Raw genomic sequence first — 16,829 nt, 5'->3', positions numbered from 1 at the left:
CCTTGTGTGTGGTGTCCCCCTGCGTCCCATCCATGTGTGCAGTGTCCCCCTGTGCCCTGTCCCTGTGTGTAGTGTCCCATCCTTGTGTGTGGTGTCCCCCTGTGTCCCATCCATGTGTGTGGTGTCCCCCTTGTGTCACATGCAGGTGTGCTGTGTACCTTTGTGTCCCATCCATGTTTACAGTGTCCCAGTGTCCCATCCATGTGTGTGGTGTCCCCCATATGTCACATGCCTGTGTGTGCCCCGTGTCACATGCCTGTGTGTGGTGTCTTCCTGTGTGTCCCCATCCCTGCATTTAGCGTCCCCCTGTGTCCTGCATACCATAGCTTATCTTCCGACTCCTCAGGTTGATAAGTAGCCATCATCCAATCAGGTGGGGGGCGCTGCCCCCAGACCGCAAATTACAGGGCTCACTGCTTCTGCCGGCAAGAACAGTCAATTCGCCATCAGCTGCTACCCACCACATGCAGCCCTGAAACAGCGTGGAAGAGGCTGGCAGCGCTAGATTAGCGGCGGGTTGCTTGCTAAATCCGCGTGAAAATCTGTGCCGAGTACAGGCGCCGGGTGAAGCTCCGCCCACATCGTGCTTTGATTGGCCCGAATGATCCCGCCCGCGGGACTACCGGGCCCTGTAAGAAGAAGCATGCAGGAGAAGTGAGCGCTGCCATTGGCGGTCTGGGGCAGCGCCCCCCGCCTGATTGGTCCATGGCTACTTCCATCATCTGAGATGCTCGAGTCGAAGTCTGAGGAGAAACCATGGTATGCATGACACGGCGACACGAAACGCAGGGATGGGGATGCATGGACACCGGACATGGGGACATCAGATACACAGACCCCGGATGTAGGGGGACATCAGACGCTGGCGGACATCGGATACACGGACCCCGGACGTAGTGGTACATCAGATGCAGGGACTTCCGAATCAGGACAGAGAGGGGACAATGCACATGGGAGGGACATCGGACATTGGGACGCTGCACATAGGGACACGGGACTCTGCACACATGGGTGGAAAACTGCACACAGGAATGGTGGAGTCAGACACCGGGGAATGGGGGACAAACTGGTCTGTACATTCGGACTATAAGACGCACTGACTTTTCCCCCCCACTTTTAGGGGAGAAAAAGTGCGTCTTATAGTCCGAAAAATACGGTATATAGGTTTTGAGTTTTTTTTTCTCACTAAATAACAACCATCATTTAAAACTGCATTTTGTGTTCAATTATGTTATCTTTGACTAATAGTTAACGGTTTTTGATGAGCAGAAACATTTAAGTGTGACAAACATGCAAAAGAATAAGAATAAGAAGTCAGGAAGGGGGCAAATAGTTTTTCACACCACTGTGTGTGTGTGTGTGTGTGTGTGTGTGTGTGTGTGTGTGTGTGTGTGTGTGTGTGTGTGTGTATATATATATATATATATATATATATATATATATATATATATATATATATATATATATATATATATATATATATATATATATATATATATATATATATATATATATATATATATATATATATATATATATATATATATATATATATATATATATTTTTATATATATATATATATATATATTTTTATATATATATATATATATATATATATATATATATATATATATTTTTATTTATATATATATATATTTTTATTTATATATATATTTTTATTTATATATATATATATATATTTTTATTTTTATATATATATATTTTTATTTTTATATATATATATTTTTATTTTTATATTTTTATTTTTATATATATATATATATATAGTTACATAGTTATTTTGGTTGAAAAAAGACATACGTCCATCGAGTTCAACCAGTATAAAGTACAACACCAGCCTGCTCCCTCACATATCCCTGTTGATCCAGAGGAAGGCGAAAAAACCCTTACAAGGCATGGTCCAATTAGCCCCTAAAGGGAAAAATTCCTTCCCGACTCCAGATGGCAATCAGATAAAATCCCTGGATCAACATCATTAGGCATTACCTAGTAATTGTAGCCATGGATGTCTTTCAACGCAAGGAAAGCATCTAAGCCCCCTTTAAATGCAGGTATAGAGTTTGCCATAACGACTTCCTGTGGCAATGCATTCCACATCTTAATCACTCTTACTGTAAAGAACCCTTTCCTAAATAAATGGCTAAAACGTTTTTCCTCCATGCGCAGATCATGTCCTCTAGTCCTTTGAGAAGGCCTAGGGACAAAAAGCTCATCCGCCAAGGTATTATATTGCCCTCTGATGTATTTATACATGTTAATTAGATCCCCTCTAAGGCGTCTTTTCTCTAGACTAAATAAACCCAGTTTATCTAACCTTTCTCGATAAGTGAGACCTTCCATCCCACGCATCAATTTTGTTGCTCGTCTCTGCACCTGCTCTAAAACTGCAATATCTTTTTTGTAATGTGGTGCCCAGAACTGAATTCCATATTCCAGATGTGGCCTTACTAGAGAGTTAAACAGGGGCAATATTATGCTAGCATCTCGAGTTTTTATTTCCCTTTTAATGCATCCCAAAATTTTGTTAGCTTTAGCTGCAGCTGCTTGGCATTGAGTACGATTATTTAACTTGTTGTCAATGAGTACTCCTAAGTCCTTCTCCAAGTTTGATGTCCCCAACTGTATCCCATTTATTTTGTATGGTGCTAGACCATTAGTACGTCCAAAATGCATGACCTTACATTTGTCAACATTGAATTTCATCTGCCATGTATGTGCCCATATAGCCATCCTATCCAGATCCTGTTGCAATATGACACTATCTTCCTGAGAGTTAATGATTCTGCACAATTTTGTATCATCTGCAAAAATAGCAACATTGCTCACTACTGCATCTACTAGGTCATTAATAAATAAATTGAAGAGCACTGGACCCAGAACAGACCCCTGTGGGACCCCACTGCTAACAGTCTCCCATTTTGAGTATGATCCATTGACCACAACTCTTTGTTTTCTGTCCATTAGCCAGTTCCCTATCCATGAACACAGACTCTTCCCCAGTCCTTGCATCCTCAACTTTTGCACCAGACTTTTGTGGGGAACAGTGTCGAAGGCCTTTGCAAAGTCCAAGTATATCACATCTACAGCATTCCCAATATCCATATTAGCATTCACTACCTCATAAAAGCTGAGCATGTTAGTCAAACAGGACCTGTCTTTAGTAAACCCATGTTGATGCTGAGAAATAAGATTATTTTCTACTATGAAGTCATGTATAGTATCTCTTAGTAACCCCTCAAATAGTTTGCATACAACTGATGTTAAACTTACAGGTCTATAATTTCCTGGATCATATATATTTTTATATATATATATATATATATTTTTATATATATATATACATATATATATATATATATATATATATATATATATATATATATATATATATATATATATTTTTATATATTTATATGTGTATGTATATATCGCACCAATCAGAAAGGGGGGGGGGGGAGATTAATCCTGGTCACTAGGGGCATGTAAGCCTGTGGTCCTCAAATGGTTGAACGCAGATATGGAATTTGCCATAACTAGTTCCTGTGGTAATACATTGCACACTTTTTAATAACTTTTACTGTAAAGAACCCCTTTTCTACATGAATGGCCAGTTTTTATGTTTTTTCATGTAAAAGTAGCCATTACTGTGGCAAAGTGCTTGGCACTATTCCTTCACTAGGCCCCCAAGCTTGTTTCTTGACAGTGCCTGTAAATTCTCCCCAATGTGTGCATGGTTTTTTTCTGAGCACCCTTGATTTCCCCACATACTAGGAACATGCTTATAGGCTAATTGGCTGCTGTATATTATGGCAGGTACATTAAACTCTCACTGGGGTACATGTGCACAGATCATACCATGATAGCACATTGAGTCTGCTCCAAGTGGGCCGTTGCTCTCCTTAGCTTCTCACGCACTGCCTAATAGTAGAAAAGTGCTTTTACAAATTTCATTCACTCAAAAAAGTACCCTAGATTAGATTATATTCGGTTTGTACTAGAGTGTATGTGATATTTGAAATTGCAGTACATTCATGCATTGGTGCCTGTACGTTATAAGCACTAAACAGGTCACACATTCCAAAGTTGTGCAGTGACTTATGTGTCAGGTACTTTCTTTATCATACTGAGTATTTTTTTGTAACAAAAGTCTGGTTTTCCTTTGTGTACTTTTGGCTTTTCACACACACACTCAGCTATAGTCTGCTCTGCCCTCTGTTACCACAGTCTTGTTTCTCTTTTCTGTCCTGTATGCTATAACCTACAGTATAATATGTTTTACCCAGGTTTTCTGTATTCTATTGTTTGAATTCATATACATTCAGAATAGGTCATGGAAATTGGTATAGTCTTCTAATGGAAAATGGTATAATGTTTTGTTTGGTTTGTTGAAGGATTCTGTCCTGAGCTTCATGTTTAATTTTCACTCACATTTCAAATGACCCAGTAAGCAAATGAAATGCTAACTTCCTGTTTGGATTTGTCCTGTGATTTGTGAGAGAACTGACAACACTTATACAAAATTAATCTTTGTATTCTGACTTTGCAAAAGTACTTATGATGGGATTGGTGCTAATGGACTCTTTTATAATCTCACTGCACTTCAAAGAAAGTTTTTAACCTAATCCTGTGCTATTTTTATAATAATTGTACTTTGTTCAGTGTGCTAGAGCAGTGTTTCTCAACATTTTATTAGTATGTACCCCTTTTAAAACCCTGTACTCGCCAAGTACCCCCTAGCATAGTAAACATTATCGCAAGTACCCCTAGACAAATGTATGCATGTATCATATTACATGATAATTGGTTCTAAACAATTTCCAAGCATTTACTATTGCTTTTATTTAGCTAAAATACTAATTTGGTGTTGTTTGAATGGGATTTATCATTTTCTAAAACTCTAAATTTGTTATTCTTGGTGAAGTATAGCAAGTCTGAGTACCCCCTGGAACCATCAGAAGTACCCCCTGGGGTACGCGTACCGCACGTTGAGAACCTAGGTGCTAGAGCATGCTATGTAACCTTGCGTGTATTTAGACTGTAAGGATATTGCTCTTTTTTTTCAGTTTCTTTAAGCAGTTGTGCAAAATGTGAACAAGGAAGCTTTACCTCAATATTCACATAACGTTTTCTCAGCTTGCAGTCTCCAGGCTTTAGTTTTTTTTAGTTTCCTGTTTACACATCTTCCACTCTCTGACACCAATGCAGGATCATGTTTGGGAATAGGACTGGTCAATGTGATGCAAATCAGAAAAATAAGTTAGAAACATTAGCTCTTATGGACCCTCTCTTTTCCCCAGTAGGAATAGTCCATGAGATGCAAATAAATCAGTTGATGCAGGATTATGCAACTCACAAAAACAATGTCTAAGGTAGCAGGTGTATAAAGCACTTAACCCGTTTAAAAAAGAGAAGCAGTGTTTGTCTTTCCAGCAGTACTGGTCTAATTTTTCAGAAGAGGTAAAAGGGTTTTGTTAAAGCACTAAAAAAGGACAATGCAGTAACTTGTCTACTTCTTCATGTAAATTCTGATTAGAGACTTTAACAGTCTGGATGCATTAGTGTGAGTGCCTCTATTTCACTCTAAAGGTACATACACACATCAGACTATAGTCTTTGGAAAATGAAAGATCTCAGACTAATCTTACCACCCTTCATGTAGTATGAGAGCCATACTCTACACAGTCTATTCTATGGAGCTGAACTCCACATCAGAAAAAAATATTTGCAAGATGCTGCACACACAGATGCTGTACAGACACAAAAGATCAGTATCTGCAAAAGATCTGTTCCTGTCAAAGATCCGTTCCTGCAAATTGCATTCATAGGGCCTGATTCACAAAGCGGTGATAACTCAGTTATCACGCCTAAAAGACTTTAGGCGTGATAAGCTTTGCACCACTGAGTTAGCACGTTTTGTGCTCTTTATCGCGTGCAAAGTATCGCGCAACTCCGCGCGCAGCGCCCATAGGGTTTAATGGGCGCATCGCACGCACTGCACCGTGCGCCGCGCGATTGCGCGCGCAAAACTTTGCGCGAGTTTCATTTTATCACGCCTAAACTGAGTTTAGGCGTGATAAAGGGCTTTTCACAGGCGTGCAAACACTTTGCATCGCTTTGTGAATCAGGCCCATAGTCTGAGATCTGCAGATCATCATACACACCTTGTTTAACTGACATTCATCTGCAGATCAGATCCACCAGGATGGATTTTCAGATCTGCAGATTGTCTGATCTGCAGAAGAATGTCTGTTAAACAAGGTGTGTATGATGATCTGCAGATCTCATAAACTATGAATGCATTTTGCAGCAAAGGATCTTTGGCAGAAACAGATCTTTTGCAGATACTGATCGTTTGTGTCTGTACAGCATCTTTGTGTGCAGCATCTTGCAAATATTTTTTTTCTGATGGAGAGTTCAGCTCCATAGAAAAGACTGGGAAGGTATGGCTCTCATACTTCATGAAGGGTGGTAAGATTGGTCTGTGATCTTTCATTTTCCAAAGACTATAGTCTGATGTGTGTATGCACCTTTACACAACCAGACTGTCAGGGCACTGTGATCAAAATTGACCAGAAGAACCTGCCAAGTTCCCACAGAATGCAATGTCCCTTTTTTAGTGCTTGAATAAAAGCCTTTTCCCCTTATTCTTCAGTATACTGACAAGATGATAGAACATACAGCTTATGTACACTGGACATTAGGAGAAATATTATTTTGCAAACCTAAATGTCATTAGATGCCTTAATTACAGCATCAGTAGGGTCTCACAGGGATGCTAGCTAATTTATGACAAATTGATTAGACCACTTGTTTGCTAAAACATCATACACCACAGACTCGGGTGATGAGGAGACATTGTAAAACCAGAGTTCAAAAGTACTTAGGCAGATTTCATACAATATTTGTTATATGCTAAAAAGAATTGACATTTAAAACCCATCTACCAGTACAAGAAATAAAAAGAATTATGACATGAAAAATCCTCTTACCAGCACAAGAAATAGAAAAAAAATGTGGCATTTAGAAATGACAATCCTTGTTAAAACATTCACCTACAGTTTTGAACCAATGTATACATTTTGTCTCTTGCCAAGTCTTTCTTTAGGCACCCATTAATTGACAAGAAGATTGCTTAAACTGTGTCCAGGAACAAAGTCTGAAGAAGGCTTACTAGCCGAAGGCTTACTCCTTTACTTCTAAGTTAGCCAATAAATGGTATCATCCTGATTCAAAAAATCTAGCTTTTACTGATTGCTAACATGGTACAACACTCTACTGCCCCTCTTATTCTTCAGGAGAGGTAAAACGTACACTGCCTCTGCATTTTCAGATATTTTTAATTGTTTTTTATACCGCGTGCCTCATTGTCTTTGTGAGTTTACATACCCCTGTTGATTATAGATTTTTTTAGTGGTTACCTTAACACTTCTCAGGAGTGTGACCAACCTTTTCCTGTACAGCAGAGCTGGGAAACTGAGGTGAGCTGGGAAACTGAAGTGCTAGCAACCAACTTTTTTGAGTATGTAGAGAGTTTGTAGTTATTTAAAATAACATAATTGTCCAGCAATACTGCATCATAGGGCTCCTGCTGGTCTCTCTTTTTTGCTTAGATGATCCTGGAGTTCTAGTAACTACCCAGAATTACTGTATCTTCTTTCATGTTTAGGACTATGCGAGTTATGTATGAAAATTTACGCATCTTGAAAATCCCCTACGGTGAAATCAACTTAGACTTATTTGCATGTCACTGACTGTTCCCACTGGGGAATAAAGATGGTCCACGAGAGCTATTTTTTCTGACTTTTATACAAAGTTAAGGCAGGCGGTATACAGTTTGTAGTTTGATGCCATCACATTTTTCCCTTCCTTCTTAATTGAATTGGCCCACATTGAATCTTCATGCAGTCTGTAATGTTTTTGTAGGAAAGTTGGAAAAATTAGCATCTCATTGACTGTCTGTAGTTAGAACTTTCTTGGGCTGAATGTGCAGCCCATCTACCAATAATTTCCCCACATTAGATTATTGCTTTGACTTCACACGTGTTGCTTGGTACTGAAATTGACTTAATGTTCCTACTTCCTTGTACAGTGTTGGCACAATATTGGACAAGAGGAGGTACAATTAAAATTGACATACAGACATAAGAAGTCAATAAGCTATGGTTGTCCACCAAAAACTAAAAGCTGCACTAAAAGGCAAGAATGCCCAAATGTCAAAGCTTGTAAAGAAGGTTGCACTTTTCTACACGTTTGTGCAACATGTATCTATATAATCGTTGGCGGATATGGATCTAGATTCCACAGAGCTGGCACCACCAGGTTGAGTAAAAATGCTCTTTATTCAAACGTCATTAAAATGACATTCAGTCAGTAATTCTAGCAAAAAAGTATTGTAGCAACGGCGACATCCAGCTTTTTTCGGACTTGACGTCCTTTGTCAAGCCATACTGCTATCAGGCGGATATGGAGAATTAATTAATAATTATGGTGGTTCAATTCCGCAGAAGCAAAACCTAACAAACTGAAAGGTTGTCTGACTCTGTTTCAGGAGGAAAAAAAGAAGTTTGATAAAGAGACAGAAAAGAACTACAGCAATCTGGATAAGCATTTGAACATGTCGGCAAAAAAGAAAGAACCACAGTTACAAGAGGTAAGTCTTTTGAAGAGTACATGTTGATGTAAAATTCACTAATTAATGTTGTTGCTGTCTTATTGTCTCTCTTTTTTATCTATTTTTCCTTTTCTTTCTCTCCTTTTTAGATCTGATAATTGTATCTTTATAGGCTGGCTCTGTGCCTCTTTTTCTATTTACCCCGACCCCCACCCCTTTCTGCTGGCAATGGTTTTGCACACATTTATTCAGGGCTTATTTGCACCAAACTGCCCTCTCCCAAAAAAGCATAAAAAAAACACACAATGATTTCTATGTGACACCCCTCTTCTGCCTCCAAAACATTTCCAAGTGGAGATGCAGGTGAAGCAGCAAAATGTACGTTACAGGCGTACATTAGAGCAGCCTGTAATGCAGCCCAACTCACAGTAATGAAAAATCAATGAGCTGTTCACAGTGCCCACGTTGCGTTACAGTGTAACGCTGCGCGTTCAAGGAAAGTGCAGCATGCTGTGCGTTATACGCGGTTTTAGCCGCGTTAGACTGTTAGACAGGAGAGGACGAGGGGAGAGTCCGCTATTGTCCCTAGCCACATGGCTAATTAATATTCACTGCACTGTGTGACGTGCAGTGTTTACTTCCTGGGGCGGCCGCTTTGTGCGGCGATTGGCTGGCAGGACCACGTGATGCGGAGTGTTCCGATCACGTGGTCTCCACAGTCTTTGGACGCATGCGCCATTTTCGTTCTACCAGTATGAAACGAGAACGGCGCTCCAAGGGACGCATATCGCGTCTCTATGTAGCGTCCAAGTTAAGCACCACCATGCGTTGCGTTAGGGGAACGTTATGTGACCTTAACGTCCCCTCTAGTTGCGTCTCTGTGTGAAAGAGCCCTAAAGGGAGAATGTAATGATCCCCACCTATTCCTTGTTACTTGCTGCAAGTTGACAGAGATCAGCAGCAGAGATTCAGTATTACTGGCCTTGCATCCTGTCAGTGACCTATACTGGCTTCAGAGACCGATTCGGGAAAGGCTTAAGGCAGCCACTAACGATCCAATCTATTTCATCCAATTTTACCAAATGTATGTAGTATAAGGGTAAACTGAGTGAATATATTGAATGGATACTTTAGGCAGTTACCTTCTATTACATAGAAATGGTAAGATTGGATGAAAAAGATTGTATCGTTAGTGGCCACCTTTACACTCATTTATAAATGCCACACAGTGTATTGATCATAGCAGTTATCAGTTTGATTGTGGGAGAAATGGTTGCTTTAGAAAGACCTCTGCTGTCTACACATTGGTCTGCTAATAGAAGTCAAATTTATCTTGTAAGCTGAAAGGCCGAAAACACTGTTTTTCTTGGCTTCCTTTTTATCCCCAGAGGGGTTATTTTCAAATTAGCTTGCTTTTTCCAAAGGGCCTGCTAAGGAGGAATGTATGAGAACATGAGCAAAGGATGTGTTTGTGACCTTTCCGACAAGGTCATCTTGCCAGAGAAAAGAGCATCCACTATTCTAGTTATCTCTCAGCATTCACAGCATAGAGTAGTATGCTGGGCTTCCATGAAACACTCTCTCCTACTGTCCTGTGAAGCAGAAAACATTCCGATTTTTTTTAAATTTCCTTTTTTAATGTACTGTATGTAATGACATACGGTACATACAACTATATCTTTATGTAATATGTTCATCATCACTAAGTTGTAGCATTCATCTTACTATTATTATTATTATTATTATTATTTTGCTGCACTAAGAGAACCTGTGGTTTGTTTTTGTTCTCTTGATCACATATGTTTTAGAGCTATGTAAAACAGAATTTTGCCTTCTCAAAACAAAAGGAATTTGTGATTATTCAGGTTGGAGTGAGCATATGAGGTGCCCCACAGTGCATCACTTAGGAATATGTAAATCATCGTTTTTGTTATCCCGATAGCTAAACACACCTCCAGAACCGCTGGAATGCAATGATGTCATCTTGTTAATTGTACAGAGCCACAATACTCCAACATGCATACAGACTGTTTCAGATAGGTTGATCCTCATCAGTGCATAGCAAGGGTAACAATGGCTCTATGGCTGGAGTTGTGTCTAGCTATCTGGGAGAAGAAAGGGATAATTTGCACATTCAGCACTGTAGGACACCTCAAATGCTCAGTCCAACCTGAAAAATTGCAAATAACTTTTTTAAGAAGGCAAAATTCTCTTTAACATAACATTTTAGTAAGAGGGCTTTTTGGTCCTTTGTAGCCCCTCACGCACTCCTAGGAGTTCTGGTTCACCATGAGCTTGTTGCAGTGGGTTAGCTAAGGAGCTGTGGGCCCTGATGCAAGTTTTACATTGGGGCCCCCCCAAACACTCTATACATAACAATTGATACAGCACACCAAAACCTGCCAATGGCAACTACATTGTCTGAGGGGCAAGAAAGGGATAGGGAACAGTTTGTTTATGATTACCACTATTCAATGTATCTATAGAAGTGATTATTATGAGCACAGGACCAATATAGAGCTAATACTGTAGTTGAGGGAGGGCCCTTCAGGGCCCCTCTGGCCCAAGGGCCCCGATGCAGTTGCTACCGCTGCACCCCCTATTGCTACGCCCCTGGCTTGCTGGGCAATCCTTAACTCTATATGTTCAGAGCATTTAAGTATTAACCTGATCTTTAACATTCCATTCCATATATTTTCCCTCCTTATCCCCTTCTTCTTCAACTTGTTTTCGGGGTTTCTTACCCATTCACTGTCTCCCATCCTTTTTTATGTCTTTCTGTCATATTTTTCCTTTTTTTTTTTTTATTTCTGCACGGTTATCCCCACTAGAGTGGGGCCGAACCTCCGATTTTCGGTTCGCGAACCGGGTTCGCGAACCTTTGCGGAAAGTTCGGTTCGCCGAAAAGTTCGCGAACCGCAATAGACTTCAATGGGGATGCGAACTTTGAAAAAAAAAAAAATTATGCTGGCCACAAAAGTGATGGAAAAGATGTTTCAAGGGGTCTAACACCTGGACCCCCAGGTGGAGGAGTGGGATACATGCCAAAAGTCCCCGGGAAAAATCTGGATTTGACGCAAAGCAGCGTTTTAAGGGCAGAAATCACATTGAATGCTAAATGACAGGCCTAAAGTGCTTTGAAACATCTTGCATGTGTATACATCAATCAGGTAGTGTAATTAAGGTACTGCTTCACACTGACACACCAAACTCACCGTGTAACGCACCGCAAACAGCTGTTTGTGTAGTGACAGCCGTGCTGGACTGGTGCGCACCATGGCGAGAGTGCAGGTTTTGGTGGCTTTACAGCCCATATGGTCGCCTGGCTGATGTAGCTGAATGACAGAACAGGTATACAGTGGCGGGTTCACTGAACACAACAGGTATGCAGTGGCGGGTTCACTGAACAGGAATACAGTGGCGGGTTCACTGAACACAACAGGTATGCAGTGGCGGGTTCACTGAACAGGAATACAGTGGCGGGTTCACTGAACAGAACAGGTATGCAGTGGTGGGTTCACTGAACAGAACAGGTATGCAGTGGTGGGTTCACAGAACAGGTATGCAGTGGCACGTTCACTGAACAGGTATACAGTGGCGGGTTCACTGAACAGAACAGGTATACAGTGGCGGGTTCACTGAACAGTACAGGTATGCAGTGGCGGGTTCACTGAACAGTACAGGTATGCAGTGGCGGGTTCACTGAACAGGAATACAGTGGCGGGTTCACTGAACAGGTATGCAGTGGCGGGTTCACTGAACAGGTATGCAGTGGCGGGTTCACTTAACAGTACAGGTATGCAGTGGCGGGTTCACTGAACAGGAATACAGTGGCGGGTTCACTGAACAGGTATGCAGTGGCGGGTTCACTGAACAGGTATGCAGTGGTGGGTTCACAGAACAGGTATGCAGGTATCCAGTGGGCTCACTGAACAGAACAGGTATGGTGGGCTCACTTAACAGAACAGGTATGCAGCCAGGAACAAGCTAAGCCTAACTAATCTTTCCCTATGAGAGACAGTCTGCAGCAGCTCGCCCTACTCACTAACGCAGGCACACGAGTGACCGTAATGGCCGCCGCTGCCTGCCTTTTATTAGGGGGGGAGTGGCTCCAGGGGCTAGTGTAGCCTAATTGGCTACACTGGGCCTGCTGACTGTGATGTAGAGGGTCAAAGTTGACCCTCATGGTGCATTATGGGGCGAACCGAACTTCCGCAAAAGTTCGCCTGCGGGACGCGAACGCGAACCACTGAAGTTCGCATGGAACCGTTCGCAGGCGAACCGTTCGGCCCAACTCTAATCCCCACTTTTGTTGTTTCACTCTTTTAACTGTCACTCCTTTACTTTATTATGTATTCTCTCTCTGTATCGTCGCATTTTGCTTCCCACCTCCCATATTCTTTGCTTTCCCCATCATTCTATTTCTGCTCTCCTCTTCTTCCAACCTTCTATTTTCCTCACCTGCACATTCTCCTCTCGTTCTCCTTTCCTTCTCCCCACGTTCTCTTCACCACTCCTTCTCAATCTCCTCTCCCTCTCGTTTTTCTAACCACCTCCCTTTCCCCTTCTTCTCCTATCCTTCTCCTCCCATTGTTCTTCTCCTCTCCCCACACCTCTACCTTCCCCTCTCCTCCCCACCCCCACCTTCTCTCCCCCCCTCCTCTCTTCTCTATCCTTTCCTCCCCTGCTACTCTCATTCTACTCTTCTTCTCCCGATCTTTGCTTCTCTTCTCATTCTTTCTTCCCGCTGTACTTTTTCTTTCTCTCCTTCTCCTCCTCCCCTCCCCTTTTTTCCTTCCCATTTTCTTTTGCCAAAATTAGTGGTTGTGTACCATTAAAGCCGCATGTTCTATTTTGTTGCGTTAGGAAAACTGCAAATGCGTTAGTGCATTGTGTTTGCATACAATATTTGTGATGTTTTCATACTGCCCTTTATATACATAGGAGCTAAGGATGAAACTGGCTACGGCACACACAGGGTGGTGAAACATGTAAGCGCAGTGCAGAGTCACTCAGAGCTCCTGATTGCCTAGCAAGTGCTCCTTTCTGTATAGAAAGTGCTAGCAGGGACTTGCCGGCACAGCAAGCCAAAGTGCTGATCGCAAATGTTTATAGACCTGTGTGAGTCCTTCCCAATGGCAGGACTCACTTGTGTCTGCCATAAGCCCACAGACAAAAATGATCATGGGGGATTGTCACTGATAATAGTGGTTACGTTAAGCTTTACACTAGCACTGTTTTCTGCGCCTTATGTAACTTCATTTGAAACACCTTCTATACATATTTACAATAATTTCAGTAAAAGAAAAATGTTAATCCATGTAAAGGATTAGAAGTGATTTAAGAAGTGAAGCCTGTTTCTGTTAAATACACATCTCTTGCATTGCTTTGGAAGGGATGCACAGATCTATTCCTTAAAGGGTATGGCATGAGATGTACGGCACAGTTATTCTGGAGCATTAAGCAGCTGTTTTCTTTCTCCCTCGTTCAGGCAGATGTCCAAGTGGAGCAGAATCGGCAGCATTTTTATGAGCTGTCACTTGAATACGTATGCAAACTGCAGGAAATCCAGGAGAGGAAAAAATTTGATTTTGTGGAACCTGTAAGTGAAGACGGCGGGTCTATATACTAAAAAAAAAAAAAAAAAAAAAAAAAACTTTAACAATTCATATGGTGTCTTTCTTACCATTCATAAACAGCCATCTTATTTCCAGCAAATGGCTTGTAATATACGGTAGGTTTATTTTTTTAGGAATGTTATTCTTGCCATGTGTACTGCTATGCCATTTCAAGCAAAAAAACATAAGGCATTATGGCAGTCACACCCAAGCTTACGCTTTTTAGGTCCAAGTTTGCTGTGGCAGACACAAGAGAAGACGAAAGCAGTTAATTAATTTTAGACTGGATCTTGTTACAGAAAAGACAGTGAATAGCTTTCAGTAAAGCCAGATTAAAGTCCAGTTCTCTTTAATCACATGCATTTGCTTTAATTAAATCCTGTTTTGTTGTGTGAAAAAGACTACAGTTCTCTACTATAATACTACAGATAACATTCTCTCTGACATCAAACTGCTGCATACAGGGCTGCTAAAATTAAACCCTCTACCCATGCCCGGATTTACCTCACATGAGCCTATAGGCACAGATGATCTTCGCCCTCCATGCACCTACAAACCCCCTCCGAACCGCACCGCAAGTGTGTTAGCTGTAACTTCTCCCTTACTTCCCTTGCCCATCACAGGTACCTACAGGTGCTCCTTGATATTAAGGCTACTTCTGACTACCTAATATTAAGTATCTAGAGGTACTCCTAAGTATTAGGTAGCTAGCGGAACCTCAGTATTAGTAGTTGCTAAAAGTGCCCCTGACTGAAGAGAGATCTAATCTAATTTGGACTAAAGTGGAAGACCTACAGATGAAAATTATAAATAAATGGAACCAGTGTATAACGGAGACGTAGAGTCATGATTGGGATGACCTATTGCAATCGCACATTTTGGTGTCCCCAACCCAACTGTTGAGAATATGTTACAACTTTGCGTAATTCACCAGACCTACTTCTTCCATATTCCACTATGCAAAATGATAACATACCTTTCTGCTGTCCCAGGTGTGGATAGGAATAAGGCAGATTACTGGCCTATGATTTGGAATTGCCCATTAATTGTCAGTAGTTTGTCTTAACATCCATTCTCTAATCCAGTGCTGTCCAACTGGTGGCCTGTGCACTAAATCTGGCCCGCGAGCCACACTTGCTCGACCCCAACTATTTTTTGTGTCCGTCCCTCTCCTCTGGCAGGCCCACCTCTCGTTCGTGCTTTGCTCCGCCACCCAATGCCGGGACATTGATGTTCTACCCCCTTCAGCCCCCAAAAATCTGGTGCTAGCCACGCCCCCTGCCCATGAAGTCAGACAGCACTGCTCTAATCTGTTTGATGAGCCTAATGGGTGGGGGAGATCTTCAGGCACTAAAGAGTATTGTCAGAGAATTGGTGTATTTGGCTAGGAAAGCAGTGGCTGTTGAGGTTGACGGATTGTAGATCACCAGCTATTCAGCCATGGAAAAAGTAAACACAACTACGCCCTTAGAAAATATCTCTTGAAGAAGAGGATGCTTGGGAATATTTAACAAGGTGTGGGATGTTTGGCTTAATTCAGCTGAAAAACTGGGCGCAAATGTTAAGCTAATGTATGACCAATATCTGCTAACAATATATGTATATAACTTTAGATACATTTAGTTTAATCAAGTTTGTTGTGTTTATTTGTTAAATAAAACACAATTTAAAAAATAATCTTTTGTTATCACTTAGATGCTGGCGTTCTTTCAAGGGATTTTTACCTTCTACCACCAAGGATATGAACTTGCTAAAGACTTTAACCATTACAAATTGGAATTACAAATTAACATACAAAATGTAAGTGAATTCACCAGTTTGATTTTGCGTTAAACAACCTTTCCACACAATTATCAGTGTTGTTTAATGTATTTAGGCATTTACTGCTGATTTTTAGCTGCAAAAGCCTCACTTTTCACTCCTTCACAGAACATTTACAGTCTGATTACTATCTGGATGTGCTTTACTATACATTTTGGTACTCATGCGTTTTGTGGTAAGTTGTAAAATGATGTGATTGTTGTTCTCAATTCAGCCTGATTTCCTACATTTCTGTTTTGAAATGCTGATAAGGTGAATGAGGATGCAAAAAAAACCCCCAAAAGCCTACAAGTTAATAGGGAAAGTTTGGTATGTATTTTTGTTTCGCCTTTTCTTTAATTTGTTTACTTTTTTAAAGTCATTTTTTTTTAATTAGAAATCACGACACACTGTATAGTTCACCTACCAAGCATCTTTTTAACCCCTTGTTTCTCATGCAGGATAGAAGCAGCAAATTTGGGCTCCAGAGGCACTGTAGAAGTTTGGTTGCTACCATAGGTTTCCTTACAAACTGAGACTATAGAGGGAAATTTTGGTGCCAGACAGAGGCGCCGCAGAAGTTTGGGTGCAACCATAGGTGCCCATACAGATTACAACTACAGTATAAGGGCCCATTCACACTTAAAAAGCTTTTGCCTGGGTGGTTTTTCCCAGCCATTAGCACAGTAAAGTCACTCTACACTTCCGCGATTCAGAGTGATTGCAATCATGGCTTTATTAAGCACTGTACCGTGATCGCTGCAGAATCGCGCCAAAA

At 41.1% G+C, this 16,829-nt stretch overlaps 1 protein-coding gene across 2 annotated transcripts in view; it reads left to right on the top strand.

The window, feature by feature from the left end:
* ARHGAP10 (Rho GTPase activating protein 10) overlaps window positions 1-16,829 on the top strand; it is a 371,566-nt gene that overhangs the window by 137,509 nt on the left and 217,228 nt on the right. For both annotated transcript variants that reach the window (XM_068279239.1, XM_068279247.1), the window contains exons 5-7: window positions 8,571-8,672; window positions 14,125-14,235; window positions 15,947-16,051. In XM_068279239.1, coding sequence (XP_068135340.1) covers window positions 8,571-8,672; window positions 14,125-14,235; window positions 15,947-16,051 — 318 coding nt within the window. The remainder of the gene's footprint in view (window positions 1-8,570; window positions 8,673-14,124; window positions 14,236-15,946; window positions 16,052-16,829) is intronic.

This window comes from Hyperolius riggenbachi, chromosome 1, assembly GCF_040937935.1.
Source record: "Hyperolius riggenbachi isolate aHypRig1 chromosome 1, aHypRig1.pri, whole genome shotgun sequence".
Classification (NCBI taxonomy): domain Eukaryota; kingdom Metazoa; phylum Chordata; class Amphibia; order Anura; family Hyperoliidae; genus Hyperolius; species Hyperolius riggenbachi.
Note: the sequence above shows the minus strand (reverse complement) of the source record. Positions and strands in the feature narration are given on the sequence as shown.